The sequence below is a fragment of the Pinus tabuliformis genome, chromosome Q (assembly GCF_031772625.1).
Source record: "Pinus tabuliformis cultivar Carrire ecotype Pingquan chromosome Q, CPIR1, whole genome shotgun sequence".
In the NCBI taxonomy this organism is placed as follows: Eukaryota; Viridiplantae; Streptophyta; class Pinopsida; order Pinales; family Pinaceae; genus Pinus; species Pinus tabuliformis.
In genome coordinates, this window is record NC_142296.1 from 1,216,144,748 (window position 1) to 1,216,168,559 (window position 23,812).

Here is a 23,812-nt window from a genome sequence, read left to right on the forward strand (position 1 = left end):
AAGCTCACTATTAAACATAAATTTCTCATTCCTCTTATTGATTAATTATTGGATGAATTGCATGGATTAATTTAACTCACCAAGTTAGATCTTCATTCAGGATATCATCAAATCAGAATGAAGACTAAAGACATTCTGAAAACAACATTTAGAACTCATGAGGGTCATTATGAATTTTTGGACATGCCTTTTGGCCTTACAAAAGCACCCTCTACATTTCAAGGTTTGATGAATTTAATTTTCAAACCCTTAGAAAATTTGTGTTAGCATTTTTTGATGATATACTAATCTACAACAAGTCTTGGAAGGATCATGTTCAACATGTTGACAGGGTGCTCAAACTATTGAAGGAGAGACAATTGTATGAAAACAACTCCAAATGTTTCTTTGGACCATAAGAGGTGGAGTCATATTGTATCTCATGAAGGTGTTAATGTAGACCCTAGCAAAATTAAAGCGATTAAGGAATGGAAAATCCCCACATGCATAAAGCATCTTTGACGATTTCTCATGTTGTCAGGGTATTATCACAAGTTTGTTAAGAATTGTGGGAGAATAGCAGCACCTCTAACAACATTATTAAAGAAAGATGCATTTTCACGGACTCCAAAAGCAACAAAGGCCTTCGATCATCTTAAAGAGGAAATGTGCTAAGCACGAGTCTTAGCTACGCCAGACTTCACAAAAACATTTATTGTGGAATGTCATGCTTCAGGAAATGGAATTAGTGTCGTTTTAATGCAAGATGAAAGACCCATTCCTTTCGAAGGTCATCCAATCAAAGAAAAGTATTTACACAAAGCTATTTATGAGAAGGAAATGTTGGCAATACTACATGCACTTAAGAAATGGTGAGCTTACCTAATGGGAAGACACTTCAAGGTAAAAATGGATCATGATAGTCTTAAATACTTTTTAGAACAAATATTATCTTTAGAAGAACAATAAAAATGGGTCGCAAATATGTTGGATTCTGACTTTGAATTCATCTACAAAAAAGGGAAGAAAAATGTTGTTGCAGATGCACTCTCAAGAATGGATGAGGATGTGGAAGCATTGTTTTGTGCTATTTCTATTATCGAGCCAGATTGGATAAACGAATAAAGGGATCAATGGAAGAAGGATGAAGAACCGTGGCCACTCATTCAAAAGTTGCAGAAGATCCCAGTGCAAACAATATTGTCAGAACTCGACGAGGAAGGAAAAATCATATTGGAGCCTACAGTAGTCATAGAAACAGGAACCCAAAAGCTAAGAAATTGATCAATTCCAGAGTATCTCATCAAATGGAAGAACTTACCTACTAAATATTCCACATTGGAGGACAAGAATTCTATACATAAGCATCAAGAACTACTCAAGCATTGAGGACAACACTTTTTGAAGGATATGGGCATGTTAGGTCCCTATACTACTAGTGTAACCACTTATTGTTATTAGTACAACACCCTTATTATATTGTTGTGCCCATATAGTCCCCATATTGTTATTATTGTACCCTGTAGAAGCCCACTATTGTTATTATTGTGCCCTTAGATTATTATTGTTATGTCGGCTCTGATTATATTATGACCCCATAGACTCCTATATATAGAAACGAGGTCTTGTCATTTGTATCATCCAAGAAATGTTCATTTGTATAATGTAAAGGAGGTTGCCCCCTCCAAGAGGCTAGATTCTAAGGTGTTTATCTCTCTTTTCTATCCTTTTATGAGCTAGTTTCATAACATTTAAGCTTTATACTATTCCTTTTAAATAATTTTGGAATGATTTTTAGGTCATTTAGTGAAATGTTAAGCCTTGAGTTAACTATGTTTAGGATTCATTTTTTAGGACTTACCATAAGAAATTTCACTCCAATCTAGGATAATTATGATTTTATAATATATTTTTCATTTCATGATAAGAATCATCAAGGAATTGCATTATATTTTGATATTTTTCATTGAGTTGCTTCTAACAATAAGTTGATTCTATTTCATAACTACAATTAGGATATGTAAGGAATATGGAAATTAAAACTTGTGTGGAATGTCCATAGAATTGATATGGATTAGATCATTTAATTAATTTTTGTCCATCTCAATGTTTTTATAGTGGAAAAATGGGAGGAATCATCTCAAAGGACCATTTTTATCGATGGGACCTATTTTGTCAAATTGGGGATTAAAGCATTTCAGGAGCATTTTGAGGCATCAAATGACTTTTTTTGGGCTAATTTCTTTTTCTTTGGCATAAAACCTTCATTTCATTTTCTACACACATATACCTTTCCAACGACGTGATAATCACCTTAATTGGAGTCCGTGAGAAAATGTTACACTACTCAAAGTTGACCTTCGTGTTTTCACCACCATAATTCCAGAGGATGCTAGGTTAGCCCTCATTATTCGTGGAAGAGGGGTTGACCATGTGATTATGATGAATAACACTAGAGAAGATTCTATTTTGTAACTCTTCTTAGAAATTGGGGTAGTCAAACGAAAGCATTAGTAGGCTATCAGGTTATGTTATAAAAGGGCCACTAGGTGGAAAAGGGGTTCCATTATTTTCCAATGCATTTGTTCCATAGATGAGGAAAAATAGCTCAAAAGGATAGGAGATACAGAAAATAGAGAGGAATTGTAGAGTGTAGTATCCCACGAGCCATAGCCCATACTTCTTTGTACATGCAACCATTTTCTATTTAGAAAGACAGAAAATCAACCTCACCTTCCAATTAGGTTTTCCCTCGAAAGGGTTTCCTAGGTCATATATTTTGTCAATCATGGTTTGTGAGTTTTTAATTCATTTTTATCTTTTCTAATGGATTCTAGTTTTCATGCATACACAATTAACTTCAATCTACATATACATAAATCTAAACAAAAATAAAACCTAATAGTGTAGATTTTGAATTTTTAAATATAGATTTAACAGATATGTTCTTACGAACTCTCCATAGGAATATCGACAAATGTTTATGGATCAAACATAGCCTATTGCATGGTGTCAAAAATATCCCATGAATTCATTTATTATTATAGGAATCCTTGATATGAGCCACATAAGGGGATTTACCTAATTAAGTACTATATATAAGTAATAATATTGCTTACTTCTCTGTAGCATATTGTATTTTTAAGGTTTTTGTTTTCAAGATTTTGGATTAGAGAGAAAAACAAATTATTGGAGGTTTATCTTGGATTTATTAACTTTTATACTAGTGTTGTTGATCATGTATATAATAGTTTGGATATATTTTCTTTGGTATTTTCTATGGTGATTTTCATGGATCCATGATTTATGTGTTTTGATGTCACCTGTGGCAATATATTTTTCCTTATATTCTATTCTTTTGTTCTTAACCATTATGATTTATGTTTCAATCCACCAACTTATGACATTAGTCATCTTCATTGTTTAATATAATAACATTTATTGTAAAGCATACCATTCATGGGCTACCTTAGTTAGCATCCCTTCCTTTCCTTTAGTAGTATTCACTATTGCAGATCAGAACATGTGTTGTAAAGCCTACCCTCCACTGGCCACCATAGTTAGCATTCCTACCTTTCCATTTGGCACCCATGCTACATTTATTCATCGGATTAGGATATCTTATTTACCCCTAATGGGACTTAAAAGTTCAAACCTAATATTTCCCTCTTCTCCTTTTATAACCATATCCTAAATGATATCTCATTATTTTTGTTGCTTTTATGAGAGCCACATTGAAAAAATTTAAAATACATGAAAAAAGTGTGTTGAACATGTTTTTTTCATCTATTTTCAAGAAAAAAAATATGTGGGTGTACTAAAAACTTGAAGAATGTGAACTTATTAGATTTATAATTTAATTCCACATCCAATGAGTATCTACACTTGATATTTAAGTAAACATACAAGGGGATAAGTTGAAAATAAAATTGAAAAAAAACTTGGTTCCTTTCTTTTTCATTAAAATTTCATCACTCTTATTTTATTATTTTAACTATTATTTTACTATTTTCCTTAGAAGGAAAATTTAAGACCTCAAAGTCCCCCTAATGTTTAAATTTCCATGATTATGAGTTATTTAATCTAAATAGTTTTAATTCTAGTCACTATTGGTCCTTTTAAGTAAAGGATTACAAATTGATTATTGTATTATGCTATATTTTCAAGGGAAGTTGATATCAAAACTCTCAGTTATCATTTTGTGTTGATTAATGATATATGAGTAACTAAGGCTTTCCTATCGATCAATGTCTTCGTATCCACACTAGGTCATTATCTAAGAACAGGATCTCCAAATTAGATATTACCTTCATACATGGACACGCTGGTGAAAATATTTTTAGAAATTGTTAGTGGGTTTACATCAATGACATCCTGATTCAATGAGTCTTCAACATCATACCCTCTATTTCAGTTCATAAACTATACTATGTACCTAAGGGTCCATTTTCATTATACGTTGGTTCCATAAGGTTTGTTTTAATCACTCGCACATCATTATAATGTGTTTGTAATTGTTAACATTATTCCTTTAGTACTCATGATGTAGATTCATGTGATTGTTGAATTTGGATTGATGACCTTGAGCTAGGGGTATTCTCTGTTAATGCTACCTCCCAGGCTATGCAAATATTCTATCACCATTAAATAGATAATTTTGAAGATCATATTGCACTTTCATACATTCTAAGTCTCTTCTCAATACATATAGCGACATTGTATTTATCAGCAGTTATAATATTTTATATTACATCAATCCATAATTTAGTTTGTTATGGCATGGAATTTCACTTCATAGATTCATAGTGTACTGTGTTGATTACCATGCTTACTCATATTTTATGGCATGCATTTTTCTATCCAGAGGATGATTAATATTTAAGTGGTTTTTTTTTTTAATAAACATGCATGATCAAATGTTATGAATATGCAATGCACTTAAAGAAATGTAAATTTTCACATTCCTAGTAAAAGAGCATCGAAATGTGATTTACTCATAGAAAAACGATGGCTAGCAGTGGCATTCCTATAGAAAACAGACTTTCACCCCCTAGGCCACCAAGAAATTTAAATTTAAGAGGAGATAAACAAGCAGTGGGTTTGAAAATTCCAATAATTGTGCATGCAACCCATGAGTGAATTATATTCATTCAAATAACATGTCATGATGCTTGTTCTTAGCTCCCAAAAGAGTTTATACAAAGTATCCTAAGCTAAGGGAACATGATAGAGATTGAATTGTCTAGCTTGAAGTGTCCATGAGGTATTAGAGTAATATTCCATCTATAGCTTACTGTAATTGTTGGTTATAGGGAATCAATAATACTGTGATCATAACCTAGGCTAGAACTATGGTTCTTGTCTTACTATGATACTATTCCAAATTATGAATGTTCTACAAAGATGAGCTTATGGATAAGGAAAATTATTCCAATGCATGGATCTAGGATTACAAAAATAGATCTCAAGGTAAATCATCTTTGTTGTAATTCTTATTTTCAGAAATATTGAGTTCCATTCTTCCCTGCAAAACTTTCAGAAATATTGAGTTACATTCTTTCCGTGCAAAATATCTATGTATAGGTATTTTTCTTGTATAATAGGTGAGATTGTGTTCTTCTGAGTAAGCTTTACTTATTATATTAGGACTTGATTCATGTTAGACTTCATTTCTTATGTTATGAAATAATGTGGAAGGTTTGTCTTACTTGATTTTATGTAGGTTATTCAATGGAAGAACATTAGATGGAGCTAAATGTAGTTGGATCTAGTAGATATGTTGGATGGGACTAAAGTGTATTCCATAAGTCTCTATTTTACATATAAAATAGCATGGTTTGTATTAGGAAAAATAGTTATGTTAATTATTATTTTTTTGTTTCATTGGATCACAATTGGCCAATGAGGAAAAAAATTTATCCACAACCTCCCTTCAATAATTGGTGGAACCCTTTTTCATTTTTTTCATTAAAATTAAGAAATATTACAACTATTATCTATTAATTTATAAAAAGAATTCATAAATTGTTCTTTGAACAATTACTTTCCACATACTTCCACATCATTTACATTACTTTACTAACATGGGGAGGGAATTTGCAGGGACACAATCCCATTTGCAAACATTGATATTTTCAACTTGCTAAGTTTGTTACCTATATGCCAGGTGGAATTATGGATTGGAAGGGACCTAGCTATGCCACAGGGAGAGCTATTAATCACTAATATCTATGTAAGAATTTTTCTTATTTCTTGGAATTATTTTATAGGATTGGAGTTCAAATTTCCTAATATTTTAAGGTATACAAATATAATTGTGTGCATTAGATTATGTCAATTATGCTTGGATTTTGTCTGTCGATGTCGTTGTCTTCTGTTTCTTGATATCTTTATTTGTACATTTGAAATTTGGTTCAACGAAAAGTGGTCATTCAGGATCTTAGCATTCTAATGAGTTTATGTAAGAAGCATCTAGTACATTCCTTATTATTTTTTGTTTTTGTTTTAAGAAATTTGAATCATATTGATTTGGTTTTTGGTAGAGCTCTATGCGTAAAGAGACTTGCTACAAGATTTAGTGAAGTGCTGAATAATAATGTACCTGTGTTATTCTATGTTAGTTGCGGAATAGACAACCTCCAAGTTGGATTTTTCTTTAATCATTTTTAATTCAAATGTTAAAACATGTTAACATAGCATTAGGAATAATCCATTGTAACATAAGTTCCTTGTTCTCTTGAACTTAGAATTTAATTATCATAAATATCACCATGCTTCCCAACATTTAATAACAATGAAATTTTTGATTATGTAAATGTATAAGTTAAGTGTTTCAAAACATTTGGATTGAGAAAACTAGTAACAGAATTTAACAAGGATGACCTTTCCAAGACCTCCAACAAGAAGATCCCAATCTACTAAGTTTAAATAGATTATAAAAATACCTCAATTTAAACATCATTATGAATAGGATCTCACCAACCATTAAAAGGAAATATGTCATGAATATTGAAAAGAAAGCTTATTTTTCATAAAATTGACAAAAAAAATAAGTAAGAAATCATCATATTTTTATTGGTTTATATTTTTTTTAAATTATATTTATATTAGAAATTTATAGTCAACATAACACATAGAATATAAAATAGCTCTACTATTCCAAAATATAGAATCTTTGATACTTTCTGAGAGTTGTCATTTTATTAAACAACTTTATATTAGTCTTTCTCCATATGCTTGCAATTATCTTATCTACATCCCTCTTATAATATAATATTTTCCTTCAATTAAAGGAACAGAAAATTGGAGGGGTGGGCAGGAACTAGAGGTTCACAATGAAGTAGAAATGCACACATCATTACAGGCTCTGATATTTGCCATAATTTCACAGGTGTACCAACTTTATAATTTTGGAAGATTTGTTTATTATCATTCAACAAGTATGCAACGGAACTTCACCTTGGGATAAGTATACCAGGAAGAGATTGAAGCGAGTAAAGCGAATTCTTGAAGAAATTTCAAAAAATGAGTAATTTTCTTTCCTTAGAAGTCAAAAAGAAGAAGTTGATAAATGTGTCAACCAAGCCTACCAACTTTAGGCACAAAATTTACAAATAAACAATGACTTGGAGTTGTGGCCTCTGCCAAAACCCAAAATGGCAAGTTTATCTCTAAGGAAGGAAGTGTGACTTACCTTACTCAAGAATTATTACATGGAACCTCATATGGTTGGGGTTTGGCTCCATTTTAAAAATTGGGAAGGGGATCCAATGAATTTTGTGGCACCCCAATTAAATTTAGTGCATGCAGAAGATAGTGATCACTACCTCTTTATAAATTGGGTGCAATACAAATATGAAATCATGCCTCTAGATTTGGAGATAAATGCACTAAGAAGAGAGGAACTTATCAATAGTTATGTTGCAATGACACTATAATCATGTGGGATATCGGAGATGAAGTGTGAATTAAAGAGATGCAGAATAATATTCTGTGATACCAGTTTGAGAGGCACTTTGGTGATGGAAAGTTGGGGGAAGCCCAAAAGAATTCAGAAGGTCATCTTCCCTTAAGATATTTAGCTTCAAGTTTGGTTCCTATATTTGTCTATTGTTTGGAATATTTTGCATGCATGATTGGGATAATTTTTTAGCTACATGTTTGTGGATATTGTGGGTGGGGGTAATGGCCTAGGATTGTGGCCTTTGGGTGATAAAGCTATGTAAGTCTACATTCCTAGAATGGAATACACTCATGAAGGGTCTCCTTAGATTGGATTCTATTAGAGGAATGATTATCTATACAGAATTTTAAGTTGGCCCTAGTGACTCGGGAATTGAGGGAAATAGTGTGTCTTGTCACTAGACATATTTAATTCCCTTTGGGTCACAAGTTAGTTTATGGGCCTTCTTTGTGCCCCATATTGGTAGTGAGGAAGTTAGTTCATTGGGCTTAGAACCTCGTATGAGTTGAGACATTGAACTATTGAGAGATTGCAAAATTGCCTCTATTTTGAAAAAATGGAGGTTTTGGGACGAGGAGTTCGATGACCTTGGGCTAGATGTGTATAATCATCGAAATATCAATTTTGGGGTCACGTAATTACATTGGAGGATACCTAGGGGTAACATTTTAGCATACTAAGTATGGTTTATTCTCATTTGGAGTGTGGGAAGGTAGAGAGAAAACTATGTTTGACAAGAGATTCCAACTATAGATTGAAGGAACAAAGTCACTTAATTGGGGGAAATGGATGCCCTCGAACTGGATATGATAGTGATGAATATGAGATGGACCTTAGTATAAATGTGCTGGAGGAGATACAAATTTTTAAAGATAATCCATCAATAAAATGGATGAGATAGAGGCACTTCCTAATCATATTTCAGTTTTACATGAACAAGTTCTTCTACTTTTGTATAATAGGGTAAATGAATACCACACTAGAAGTGGAAGGATGTAATCAAGTGTCTTGACCTCAACTAGGAGGATGATGAATTGAAATGATATATCTATTGTTGCTAATATTTTCAATGTTTTTCTTAGGTATATATTGTATCTAGACAAAAATTTATCGGAGTACAAATGGTCATTGTAGTTGAAAGAAAAACCAAAAGTAAAACGACAAAAGAAGACAAGAAAAGAGATAATTGGAGAAAGTTATAAATAACAATGTAAAGCACCATAACCCTGATAATGAAGTGGAATATGTTGGTTTAGTACTTTAATTCTACATAAGTTGGATACACACATCCATTATCTAAACACAACATGGAGTCATGCAATTTTATCCTAAATGAATCTTAAACTCTTTGTAATCAGACAAAGGTGGCACACATCAACTCCTCACCAATGGCTACAATCTGGAAATTCATCAGGATGCTTTATTTGTTCTCTGTTGAAGTCAATGTTTTACAGTGAGAGTTACCATCTTGACAAAAATTCGATGCTCATTTATTATCAAAGTAATGTATTCGGAATCTTTCTCTCAATTGACAATTATCTCGATTATGTATGAACACTTGCCAAAGCACGATTATCTTGACTATGTATGAGCACTTGCCAAAGCATGAGAGTTTTGTATGTTGCACTTGATCCATCTCATTATACAACCAAATTCCGAGCTGGCTTAGTGCACTGAATAAAATAGCAATATTAAATCCATAGACATTTGTATAGCAAGTTATCTGTCATGTAGACTGATAGATACCCAATTCAATATGCACTGATAGATATCTAGTTCAATATGCATTGAATAATTGTGAATGGTGGATTATAGAACGTATCTGAGTTTTGTTTGAGAAGCAGTTGTACATAATTGAAGAATGAAAGAGAAATCGAAAAGGAAGGAAAAAAAATAAGAAATAAAAATATTATAAAATAATAAATTATAGATATGTGGATTTTGTGATTAGACTAAGATAATTTTGAGTAAACTTTTGAATACATAAATGCATTTGGTACTATAGAAACCCCTTATTAGCTCTAATTTTGCACTTAAACAATTCTTAAAAATCTCTATAGGATTTTTGGAAAAAATGACCACAAAAAGTGTGTAGAAAAGACCACATTGACTATTAGTTAAACTAAACCTATATATAATATATAAAATCCATACATATAATCGGGCAATAAAATTTAGAGAAATATTGTGATTTTTTATTTAAAATACACTTTTGAATGGATAAATAGATTCAACACTCTAAAATCCCATCAATTGCTCTAACTTTACACATTAAACAATTCTTAAAAATCTTTACAATATTTGACTAAAAATTGACTAGAAAACGTATATAAAAGACCATTTTATCAATTAATTAGAATAAACATATATATATAATATATGAAATCCATATATATACTTAACAATTTCTAATTTCTAATATTTTTTTATTGCAATTCTAAGAAAGAAAGGAAGGAGTGGAACTCATACCCATGGTTTTCTTCATCTTGTATAAATCTATAATCATAAAACTTGATTTAGTTAATAATAGTCATAATAAACTATATTTTCAATTAGTTAGTGTGAAAGGATAATTATTAGAGGGTGTGGAGTATGTCTTAAAAATATTTCTACATGGCTAAGAGCTAGTTCCAAGGAAACAGGTTAACTACTCAAATCAGAGAGGCATCTAGCAGGAGTGAAAAGTGTGTCCCCTTACGAACCACTAGCGGGTTATTCCAGTGGCCTGGTTTTCCTTGAATAAGGGTAATGAATCTGCCTACATTGCGAATAATAGAGCTAAGATGATCGTCCTCACTGTTGATTTGATAACTGATTTATGATATTTTTCCCACCTATTTATGAAAAGATAATTATTAGAAACTGATACTTTTTCAGTAAAATTTTGATTGCAATTCAGCTAGACTATAATTTAGTAACAAAATTTTTTCCATGCACTAAGTGAGTAATCGAGCAATTTGTTTGTCAAAATTTGCTTTTAGATTTTTTTCCATACACTCGAAGATCAATCTATAGCTACTTTGTTTAAATTCTTTGGAAAATCATAATACTTTTTGGCAGATATGATGACTTAATTTTGTACCCAACACTCAATCCTAGACTGATCACATTTTTATCTTCATAAACCTGCCCCCGATGGGACCTGAACAAACTAGCCTCTGAGAGTTCAACAACTTGAGAGGCCCTAGTTATGTGTCAATGCACTCGTTGATTTAAATGGTATGATTACGATTAGTCAAGGTAAGTTTAGAAGCTACGAAATGACCTTCATGAATGGCATTATTGACATATGGCCAAGGAGTTTGATAGATAAATTATTTTAGTGAATTTGACACACACACACACACACACACACACACACACACACACACACACACACACACACACACACACAGATATATATATATATATAGATATATATAGATATATATATATATATATATATATATATATATATATATATATATATATATATAGATATATATATATATATATATATATATATATATAGATATATAGATATATATATATATATATATATATATATATATATATATATATATATATAATCATTTATTTGTAATGAGGAGTAATTATTTATTTGTAAGGAGTAGTAAGGTATTATTATGTTGATTGCATATTTTCTGAATATTTTTGAATTTGATAGTGAGGAGAGAGGTATTGATCTCTCTCTCATAACTATGAGATTTACAATATTCTCATAATATGCAATCTACATAAGTTCATGAGGGGTAGTGTATTGAATGTCAGCTTACGTTGAAATTTATTTTTTGTGTAAGGCTCAACATTTAATTATTTACGAAAAAGAGTACAGACATGTTTTCTTGATGTTAAGAGACACCCCTTAGGGAAATCGGCCCAAGAACAATAATTTAGAGTCTTAAGATTAAAGATACCGAAGTTAACGAGATTGTGTGGCAAAATCATAGGCACAAGAGCTAGTGCTTTGTAAAACGATACAACACAAGTCTGCTTTTTGCCCATGGTGACAAAAATCACTATATATGTACTGAACATAACAAAACTATGAAAAGAACTAGGCTATAAGCCGCATAAGAGAAGCAAACTAACATAATATCAAGGAGAAAGAAACTTGAGACCATGATTAAGCTTCCATAGGCCGTGAACTACCATCCCATACCGACAACTTTGTGCATTGATAAGAAGGCACGAACCACCTTCGAATATCACAGACTCACAGCAAGCCAGGAGTCATCAGAGGATACCTGCACTCAAGCCCGACCAATAGACACCATGTGCCTCTAGAAGAGACAATAAGGTACCTACAGGTTGTACTTCAGAAGAAAATACTCGAGGCCAGAACTAACAACCATTTCTTCCTAGGTGACATAACCTACAAACAACCACCATATTAGCCGTAGTATGCTCTCCTCCTCGACGAGTAGACTCCTACTCAGTAACCTAGAATGGATCCTCTTAGTTAGATGACTATGAATTTTCCACCACCTTTCGATGAATCATCATGCGCGAAGAGCACAAGTGTGCCTAACCTAACCTGACGTGTGGAGAGTCTTAAAATATTTGATTACTTTTTGGGGCTTAGTAATATTACTTTAGAATATCTACCATGCATCTTTTAGTTTTCATAGATTTCACATTATTGAGATTGCCAATTAAGTTGCCCCTTTAGACGTATTATTTATTTATTTTAAGGTCAAATATTTTTTAGAAAAATATCATAAATATTATTGATTAATGTAGTTTAATTAAAAATGTTTTGGTTATGTATTGGGATATTTTTAAGCATATTAAAAAAAAACCTAAACTTATTTAAACATTAAAAAAAAATGACAAAAATGACAATATAACCCATATCAAGATTGCTAAAGTCCGATTAAAACAAGAAAAACAACCATTAATTAAAATATGACCTAAATTTATAAAATTGATTTAATGAAATACCAATATAATAATTTGGAGCACTTCCTTGCGTTTCATAAAGTGCTCCAATACCATATGGAGTTCAATCAAATTTGAAAGTTAATTTTACTTTCAAAGATATTTATTAATTCTATTGGAAAGAAAAACTATATATTCGTATGTAGGAGTAGGTATTGAGAAACAAATTTATATAGCTATTTTAATTTTAAAAAATAAAAAAAATAAAAATATATAGAAAAGAATAAAATTAAGAAAAGAATATTGAAAAGAGATTTATAATTTAAATGAGTGCAATTCATAAATTACTTTTCGAAACTCAAAAACATAAGAAAAAAGTAAAAATTTATTATATAAAGTAAGAGTTTATTATTGTGTTTACATATAAAATTGCATGATATGTCTCGGGAAAAAAATTATCGTTCTTATTTTTGGTTTGTTTTATTAGTTCAGTAGGGTGGAATGAGAAAAATGGTTTATCCACAATTTCTCTTCAATAATTGGTGGCATATTTTTTTTTTGAGTGAAAATTACAAAATTCTCTAACCACTATCTATATTACAGATGTAAACAAGAAGTTTAAATTGAATAGTGACCAGTTAATTTCCACATACATCCATGTCCTTTATATTAATTTCTTAATTTCTCAACGTGGGGAAAGGATTTTCAAATTAGCAAGCATTGATCTGTTATGTTCTTACATATGCTAAAGAACTTATTGCCTTAGAGAGGGCTATCCATCACTTATACTTACATAAACATTTCTTTTTTTCTTGGAATATTTTTATAGGAGTAGATTTAAATAACCCAATCTTTTAAAGTATATGAATAATAGTTGTTTTAGTGTTAGAATCATTGAATTGTGCTTGGATTTTGTTTGTTGAGATTTTTATTTGTACACTTGAAATTAGGTTCAAGGAAAAGTTTCCATTAGGGATCTCAATGTTATATTAATTTCATGTAAGAAGCCTCTAGTTTATTCTTTGTCTTTCTCAAGATACCAAAAGAGATTGTTTTGTGCTTTGGTTTTGGCAACTTTTTATCATATTTATTTAGGTTTTTCTAGAGCTATGTGTGTAAAGAGGCTTGCTAGAAGATTCACTAAAATGTGGAAGATCAATGTGATAGCTATGCTTGTATGCTAGTTGCCGAATGCTGAATAGAGGATACAATGTATGGGTGGGATTCAAAATTAAGACGCCCTAGTGAGAATCTGACTTTTCTTTTAATAATCTTTAATTTGAATGCTAAAATCAGGTACCATTGTGAAACATTCACCCCATTAGGAATATCATATATCTATTGTAATATATGTCCTTATTCCCTTTAATTTCTAAAGTGAATAAAAATAAGCAGCACCATACTTCACAACATTCAATGGTAATAAACATTTTAGTTCAAAAAAAATAGAAATTAAATGTTTTATAAATTATAAATTGAAAAATTTAACAACAAAATTTAATAAATATAATCACTCCACAACCTCCAACAAAAAAAATGTCCAGCAAATAAATTTAAATAAATTAAAAAAAAAAATTAAACTCAGACATACATAATCATAATTAAAAAAGGCATCCCACTTCAGGAATAAAAAACAACAAACTTCCTTTTCACGAAATATTAATAAAAGAGAATAAAAATAACACAACTTTGTCAAACTATATATTAATATTATATATATTAAAAAAATTTACCCAACACAGCTCTGTCACGCCAATTCTAGACTCTAGTGGACTCTCTCTAATACCTTCTGGGAGCTGCCATTTTGTTGAAGAACTTCATATTAGTTTTTTTTCATATACTTGCTATGAGCTTACAGACACCCCTTTGATAATATAATATTTTCCTTTGTTAAATAAAAAGCATGAACTTTATATTAGTTAGGCTTCGTATGTTTCCCATCAGCTTACCTACGGGCCTTTTATAATATAATATTTTCCTTAGGTTACCGGAACAGCAGTTGATTGAACACCATAACCGTGATAATAGAGTGGAACTTATTGCTTCAGTAGTTTATTTTTACGTGGATTGGATACATCCATCCACTATTTAGACACGCCATGGATTCATTTAAATTCTGTGTCATCAAAGCAAGGAGGCACACATCAACACCTGTTCAATAGCTGCAATCTGCAAATAGATCTCGGTAATTTCACTCTTCTGTTGAAGTCAATGCTCTAATGTAATCGGAAACTTGCTCTGATTTGAGAATTATCTTTACTATGTATGGGCAGCTGACAAGGCACGGGAGGTTTGTATATTGCTACATTTGGTTCTACAACCGAATGTTCCATTCTCTATTTTAACTAGCTCAAAGAAGAAAATTAATATAGCAAAGATTAGAACGAATTCTCATGAGCTCCATAGTGAAACCGGTCGTTGGACAGTTCCTAAAACGCCATGGATGGAAAGGCTCTGCCATATTGGTGAGAATAAGAGCATCGAGGATGAAAACCACTTCCTCTTAGAGTGCCCTGCATACAACCACATAAGATCTCAATTTCACAATCTTTGTTACAATACTGACCTTCCTAGCCTTTTACAATGTCAAAATTCTAGTGAGCTCAGAGGCTTCTCTCCAACCTTTTTGAGCATAGGAATAAAATCTTAAATCAAAATAAATAATTTGTTTATTTAGGTCGATAGATCATTGTTTGGTCTCGGCTGACGTTAACCATCATCATCATCATCATTAAATCCGTAGTCCTTTTTATGGCAGTTAACTGCCATGTAAAGTGATAGATATACACTTCAAGATATAATGAATCCAAGACAAACAATATAAAGAAAGAGTTGCAACTGCTGTAAATATAAATGAAGAGTTGCAACTGCTATAAATATCGTCAACAAAACATCCATGATAGTATTTATACTACCAACAAACAAAATATTCATAATTTTCTAGCTAATATAGAGGAGGAGTTGCAGCTGCTATAAATATCATCAAAACATCCATGATAATATTTCTACTACAAATGTTGAACTTAGCAAAGATCATTTGGAGGCAGCTTTGCAACTTTATATACACATACTGCTGGAAGCCTTAAACTATCAGGAAGACCATGGAAAGGCAAGGCATTAGAGGCCCTCGTTTTGTCACTGGAATCTCGCTGACATGACTATATTAAGAGATCCGTCAACATCCATTCATCCACTGAGATCAAGAAGCATCGTTATCTCTTCACAACCCGAGTGGGGAGGTCTTCCAGTGTTTCCGTGGCTAACACCGAACCGAAGAAAAAACAGAAAGCCAAGACATCTGAAAAGCACCCATATAGGTTTTAAAAATTTTAATCAATATATTAAGTCGGATCTAATGAGCACCTATGTAAGTTGTACAATTTTAAATCAAAACGCCAAAATTAAGTTGCAACAAAAATTAAATAGACATTTATAATATGATGGTAATTTTAAGTAAAAATGTTGACCTTTTAATTTCAAGTTATCTTTTAAAAATTGCCCACAATTTAGCATGATTAACCCATTTAAAGTTCAGGCAGATGGATTTGTATATTCAACCACATAGACTAGTTGTTAACTAGATAGATATAATAACCAAATGGTCCAGATAAATAGATATTGCTACCACTCAATTCAGTTGTAGTGTGACTGTGCCCTGCATTAAGAAATAACATTAATAACGTGAATGTGGCTCCAATGTGGAGTTCCTCGAGGGTCTTCGGTGAAACATGAAAAGGAGGCTGCTCTCATATCCCGAGACTATTGTAAATATTTTTTATTTACCTCAGTTAAAAAAAAAAGGACACGAAAGGATGATGATTATTATCTGTTGCATGAATTAATTAATTAATTAATTTTTTTTATTAATTAATTAATTAATTAATTTACTTATTTATTTATTTTTTTCAGAATATGAAATGAGAAATGATTTCCTAGTAACAGGGATGTCATGTAACTTCTAAGGAGAGAAGTTAATATATTTAAAAATATATATAAAGAAACAGTTGCAAAACCCTAACCACCTTCCCCCCCAACAGTGGAATGGGTTCCAGGAAAAGGGAGGAGGCGGGGGAAATAGGACACTGTGCTGTAGAGGATAGGCAATGGGGAAAAGGGAGAAGGCTTACCATGTCTGGTGAGGATCAGATGGTAAGGGCACAGAGTGCGTGCAACTATCAAAGACGGTTGTCTTTGAGCAAGCTAGGGGGGAGACTGGTCTCGAAACACAGTCTCATGGTTGGGTGGAAGACTAGTTGCGAAGAGCAGAGGTGATGTTATCTCGGAGCGGAGGAAGAAAGTGCATCTACAAGAGGCGGCACAGGTATGTGGTCATGACTTAAACCAAATTAAAGAGAAGGAAATGATTGATTTTCTGTTGGTTACAGTCCCTTTGAAAAGTGCAAAGAGTATTATTTTTTTATATAGAAAGGAAAAGAAAATAGGAAGGGTGGGTAGCTCTTCATACAATTGTTATCAGGGTAGTCGTGGCTGTACAATACCAGGTAGTGGGTCAGCGCAGAACATCACAGTAACCATCCCTGATAAATAATTTTCTTTCCTTAGAATTTGGAATTGAGGGCATGCTGGAAATTTGGCATTAACAGTATTCGGTAAGGGTTGTCAAACAGAACCTGTCAGGGTGGATTGTGCCACATGCAATACTCAAACTTTAGGTGACCATGAACAAAGGAAAGTGAATTACTTAGGAAGTCTATGAGAATTGGGGCCAGCTACACCGGCGATAAACGTTAATAAACAAAATATGGTAACACTGTGTAAGTGCTTAGGTAGACCTGAAATTAGACGAGTAAATGGAATCAACTAAAGGCCAGCATTACTCTTTAAAGGCTTGCAACCTTTGGGCCGAGACCCTTTCTCTAAAGAGACATAGGAGTATATAATTAAAAATAAAAATAAAAAGAAATAGAGTTTGCTTTGCCGCAAACTGTACCGACCCTGAACTAGGGCAGAGATTATTGTAGGTTGTGTTATGATGCGGTAGAGCATTTCCTATGTATTAAGGAAGTCCAGTAAGCGAAGTGGCGCGACTGACGACCCGCTCTGGGACATTATCTAAACCAATGAAAAACCGAAAACATTAAAACTGGGTATGGAATAGCATGGAACAACAGGTTGGTAGGGTTTTATCTTTTCCACGTTTTAACTCTTTCGAGCATACAAGGATTGATACCCTGGAAGCAATTAGGATCTAATTCAAAAGAACACTGTAATTGAGAGGCAGGGTTCAAACCTTCTGAACAAGGGAGGTTGTAAACTTAGGGGATAAGACCCTCCTCAGAAAATCACATAAAACATCATATAAATTGTATAGGAACGTGTAGCTAAACCAGAAAAGAATGTGACATAGATAAAAGTTGTGCTATACTGTGAGCTCATATAACAAAAACGAGTTAGAAATTCCTGTACAGAAAGGCCGTGGTGCGGTAACCATTAACAAGCATAGACAAGGAAAGAATTTATTGCATCAATTAAAAACAGTAAACCCTCACAATAAATTATAGTCTAGTAAGCAAGGAGCTTAATATGCCGTAGGTAAAATGAGCATAGGTGTGGATTTAAAATTTACAAACAGTCACAATAGTCTGAACAAGGGAATAGCAGTCGGACATTCAAATGCTAGAGTTAAATTACATAAAACCTTGCCATGGAACTGGAGCCTGGAGGGGGTCAAATAACCCTCCATACCCTTGCTCAACCAAAAATAAAAGAGACCTGGAGGGCTACCCTCCTCTAAACACAAGAAAAACTCTGAAGCAAACTGACATAGCCGTAGCCGGTAGGATCCCCATACCTGGAACTCAGAACAGAGTGGCGGTGGGGTTCTCCTTAGTCTTTAGGTCATGTGAGGAATGGGTGCCTAACCTATACAAGGAGCAACCCGAATAACATATGTTAAATAACAATAGAAGTAATGCAACAGTAGTAAAACAAAAAAAAAACTCCAAGAATTTATCCTCGTGCATGCCAAGACACTTACCACTAAAGACAACACCGGCCAGCGAAGGAACTACACTCGTTTCAGTGTTGTAGAAGGATCCAATGCCGAATAACCCTGCAAACGCATGTTATGCGAGCAAAAGAAAAATTAAGAGTTTATCAGTAACATGAAAAGTGCGCTTAGCCATAAAGTTACAGAAGGAACATTGTGCATTTGTCTACCTGAAGGGTATGGAAGCGAATCCTTCGGCATTGGAACAAGGTCTGCAAGCTGGGCTCTCTGGGATGGAATGCATGGACTGAACGAGAGCAAGCCATAGAGAAATTTCCTAACAAATGAATCTTGTCACCCAAGGCAAGCATTAGTTTAGACAGCAACCTGCGGAGGGGAGCTGCCACTGTTGGATCACAATGTGCAAGCTCCACCGCAGATGCAGGGCAAGAGGACTGGATAGCCTACCGCCCTCGTACAGTATGAAGCAGAACATGAGTTAATTTGCACAGTAATGGATAAGGGATTCCACGTGATAGCCAAAGGGAAAACTTAAATTTGCCTCCGAAACCATTGCCGCGTGGTTAACATGCGACCAAGCCATACATATATTTTTAATAAAATATGAAAACAGTACATCAACCCCTAAATCGAACCCTTTACCATATGATATTTGGTGTACATAAAGTGATATATGGTAAATGAACCATAGGCAGATGTATATAAAAACCAAAGGGTAATGTGGGTATGTAAAAGACCCCATAAATATATATAAACACAAAAAAAAAAAAAAAAATATGAGAAAAGGAGATATGACAAGTGGTATCAGAGCCAACTTACAAAAATTGTGGCCTCTCGGAACTAGAAACTGTCAACAGATTGCATATATACAACTTATTTCATCTCTCTTGAGTACTTAATAAAAAAAAAAAGGTAATGCGATAACCCTTCCGCTGTTACTTGTCTTGTGGTAAGCACAGGAAGACAGAGGATTGACAAGATGAGGAGAATAGACAGTGCGTCACACAGGCTTGTGGCAGGTCAGGGACCTGCAACGGGTCCTGGAAATAATCCCGAAATATGGGTACAGATGTGTAAGGAGGCGCGCAACACCAATCTGGCAATTTTGGAGACAGTACAATAGCTGAAAAATGAAATGGCCTGATTACGAGAAGATAATTCAAGGCTAACTATGGAACAGGAGTGGATTATAAAGATCCTATCTGACAGACAGAACGAGCAGCCACCGAATCCTAGTGTTGAACAGCAAAGAATGTCAGGAGAACAGAATCACCACACAGAACATGAAGAGTCCGAAGGAAGGGAGGAGGAGTGCTCGGATAATGCCTTCGAATAGCAAACATCCAAAAGGCAATGAATAGAGTTGCAAAGGGAGTTTCGTAAAATTAAGCCACCACATTTTGATGCAGAGTAGGAGGAAGCAGCTGAGGCTTGGTTGATTAATATGAACAAATACTTCCAACTATATGAATACGATCACAACCTCAAGGCACGGTTGGCCATTTTCCAATTACAGGGAAAGGCCACCTTGTGTTGCGAGGAGGTTAAGATGGTGAGAGGAGTAAGCAAACAGAATATCACTTGGGATAAATTTCAAAGATATTTGAAGGAAAGGTACCTGACTGAGCGCTTCTATGACGAGAATGAAAGGGAATTTCATGCCCTGCACTTAGGGCAGCAAACTATGGATGAATTTATTACTCGTTTTACTTCCTTACCTCGTTATGTGCCCTATATACGGGAAGAGAAAGCTAAAGTACAGAGGTTTGTCAGTAGTCTACCTGTGAGTATGAGGGAGAGGATTGAATTTGACTACCCAAAGACGATGGATGAGGCTATACGCAAAGCCCAAATTTTCTATCAGCAGAGCAAGCAGAAGGGAGAAAACCTGGGTAAGGAATGGGTTGATAAAAGAAGCAGCAAGCCAGCTGGAAGTACTAAAGGCAATCGTAGTGGAGGTAACAAAGGATTTTCCGAAGGGAGAAACAGTAGAAACTCACAAAAGAATATGCTCCGATTAAAGCCCCCAATGAGTCTAGAACCAATGAACAACCCGAGCGGATAGACAGCGAAGGGACAGCAAGGCCCCCAGTGCAATGTTGGGGCTGTGGTGGACCCCATTACATGAAAATTTGTCCCCAACGAAAAGGAGCAGAACAGGTTTCCCAGGTATATGAAGCCTCTACAGTCGGTGATGTTGGACGCAATCTGCAAAAGATTAATGTCATACTGGAAGATCGCCAGGCAGAGTACGAGTCGACCATGGTGGAATTTGAAGGTAAACTCTTAGACTTTGCTATAACTATTTTAATTGACCCTGGTGCAACATTAAGTTATATTAATCCTAGAATTATGGAGCAATGTAAGTTGCAACCTATTAAGTATAAGGATCATTGGCTAGTTCAGTTGGCAACACGGGCGAAAAGACGGGTAATGGCTAAGGTCAAAAACTGCCCATTAGAAATAGCAGGACAGTCCATGACAGCAGATTTAAATGTGCTTCCCCTCGGCTCGTACGATATATTGATTGGTATGGACTAGCTAGAAAAACACTGGTCCATAATTAACTATAAAACCAAGACTATCAGTTATAAGGATGAACTTGCGTTAAAACAAGAAATGTAAGGGACTAAACGGCCAGTGCAGATTCGGCCCATAATTACCTCACAGTTAGCCAAGTGCATCAAAAAAGGGTGTAAAATTTATGCCATTCAAGTGAGATATGCCAGTTCAAAAGATAAAACAGCCACCGTGGAGAATATTCCTGTGATACAAGAATTTGCTGATGTGTTTCTGGAAGCGATTCTCGGACTGCCACCAAAAAGAGACATAGATTTGACCATTGAATTAGTGCCAGGAGCAGCCCCACTATCCCGAGCACCTTACAGAATGAGTGTACCAGAATTGGCGGAGTTGAAAATGCAATTATAGGAGTTGTTGGACAAAAAGTACATTCGCCCCAGTGTGTCTCCTTGGGGATCCCCGGTGTTGTTCGTTAAGAAAAAGGACAGGACCCTCCACATGTGTACGGACTACCGTTAATTAAACAAATTGAAAATTAAAAACAAGTACCCCCTACCCCACATAGATGAACTGTTTGACCAAGTGAGGGGAGCAACAATTTTCTCAAATATTGATTTGCAATCAGGGTATCACTAACTCCAGATTAAAGAGGAAGACATAGGTAAGAAAGCTTTTAGAACCTGGTATGGCCACTACGAGTTTGTGGTGTTACCCTTCTGGTTAACCAATGCCCCCGCCACCTTTATGTGTCTGATGAATAGTGTGTTTCAGCGATATTTGGATAAATTTGTACTGATCTTTATTGACCACATTTTGATTTACTCTTCGACCATGGAGGAGCATCAGGAGCACCTCAATATATTATTGCAAACCCTTCGAGAACACCAATTATATGGTAAGTTCAGTAAATGTGAATTCTATAAAGAGCAGATACAGTATTTGGGCCATATCATCACTAAGGATGGGATCGTCGTGGATCCTGAAAAGATAAGGACCATTATGGAGTGGCTAGTACCCAAATATGTGGCGGACATCCGATCTTTCATGGGATTGGCAGGCTACTACAGATGGTTTATAGAGGGATTTTCAAAAGTAGCTTATCTAATCACTGCCTTACAGAAAAAGGGAAGAACTTTCAGGTGGACCCTTGAATGTCAAAGAAGTTTCGAACAACTCAAACACTTACTCACCACAACATCTATTCTAAGTATAGTTGCTCCCAATAAAGAATATGTGGTGTGCACTGACGCAAGTAAGGAAGGGGTAGGTGGTGTGTTAATGCGGGAAGGAAAAGTGATAGCATACAAATCTAGGAAGTTAAAAGAGCATGAGCAAAAATATTCTGCTTACGATCTGGAGTTGGCAGCTGTGATTCACGCCTTGAAAATGTGGTGACATTACCTTATGGGAAAAAATTTCTGTTATTAACAGACCACCACAGTCTGACCAATTATTTTAGCCAGCCCACTCTAAATGCAAGGCAAGCACAGTGGGTGGATTTCCTAAGCAGTTTTGATTTTGAGATCAAGCATTTAAAGGGTAAGGAGAATCGGGTGGCTGACGCTTTGAGTTGGAAGTTACAATGCATATACGAGGTTTCTTGCAGTGAAGGGAAAAGCCCCTTCAGGGAAATGATTGAAAAGGCAGCCAAACAAGATGTTGTTTATCAATAAATAAAACAGCAAGTGCAGCTCCTGACCAACAAGGAAAAACAGCCAGATTATGCGTTGGATGCTATTGGAATGTTGTATTATAAGGGAAGGTTGTACGTGCCCAATCAGAATAATATTAAAAATATGTTAATGGATGAGTATCATAAGAGTCACTATGCGGGACACCCAGGTTATCAAAAGATGATCACTGCACTCTGAAAGGAATATTATTGGTTGGGTATGAAGAAAGATGTGGCTGGTTACTTGGCTCGATGTTTAGAATGTCACCAAATTAAAGCAGAACATCAACATGCTGCGGGTTTATTACGACGATTACCCATCCCAGAATGGAAGTGGGAAACCATATCTATGGACTTTATAACAGGTTTGCCTAAGTCAAAGAAAAACAATGACTCCATCATGGTGGTTGTGGACAAGCTAAATAAGTCAGCACATTTTATACCGGTGAAATCTACATACAGAGTTGTGCAGATCGCCCATGTATCCATGCAAAACATATTTAAGCTACATGGTTTACCTAAGACAATAATCTCAAAACATGATGTAAAGTTTACATCAATCTTTTGGAAAACATTGTTTGAAGAATTGGGAACTCAGCGGAACTTTAGCACAACTTATCACCCTCAAACTTACGGAAAAACTGAACGGGTGAATCAGGTGGTGGAAGTTATGTTAAGGGCATACGTGATGGAGCAACCAACCAAGTGGGAGGATTATCTACATTTGGTTGAGTTCACATACAATAATGGCTACCACACATCATTGCTGATGAGCCCTTTTGAAGTATTGTATGGACGGAAGTGCCGCACCCCCTCGAGCTGG

The 23,812-nt window shown here is 34.3% G+C and overlaps 1 protein-coding gene across 1 annotated transcript; it reads left to right on the forward strand.

Moving 5' to 3' along the window:
• The first annotated feature begins 20,343 nt into the window (after window positions 1-20,343).
• Window positions 20,344-21,725, forward strand: LOC149224152 (uncharacterized). The gene is made up of 4 exons (XM_089388096.1): window positions 20,344-20,728; window positions 20,818-21,072; window positions 21,196-21,324; window positions 21,421-21,725. The coding sequence occupies exons 1-4, from the start codon at window positions 20,344-20,346 to the stop codon at window positions 21,723-21,725; spliced, it is 1,074 nt and encodes a 357-aa protein (XP_089244222.1).
• The last annotated feature ends 2,087 nt before the right edge of the window (window positions 21,726-23,812 follow it).

What these genes read in the sequence shown, in the direction of transcription:
- LOC149224152 (XM_089388096.1), top strand. Translation starts at nt 20,344, where the DNA reads ATGGTGAGAGGAGTAAGCAAACAGAATATCACTTGGGATAAATTTCAA. An exon ending in GACCATGGTGGAATTTGAAG is followed by an intron (nt 21,073 to 21,195) that starts GTAAACTCTTAG and finishes ATCATTGGCTAG; the next exon opens with TTCAGTTGGCAACACGGGCG. An exon ending in CTCGTACGATATATTGATTG is followed by an intron (nt 21,325 to 21,420) that starts GTATGGACTAGC and finishes AAGAAATGTAAG; the next exon opens with GGACTAAACGGCCAGTGCAG.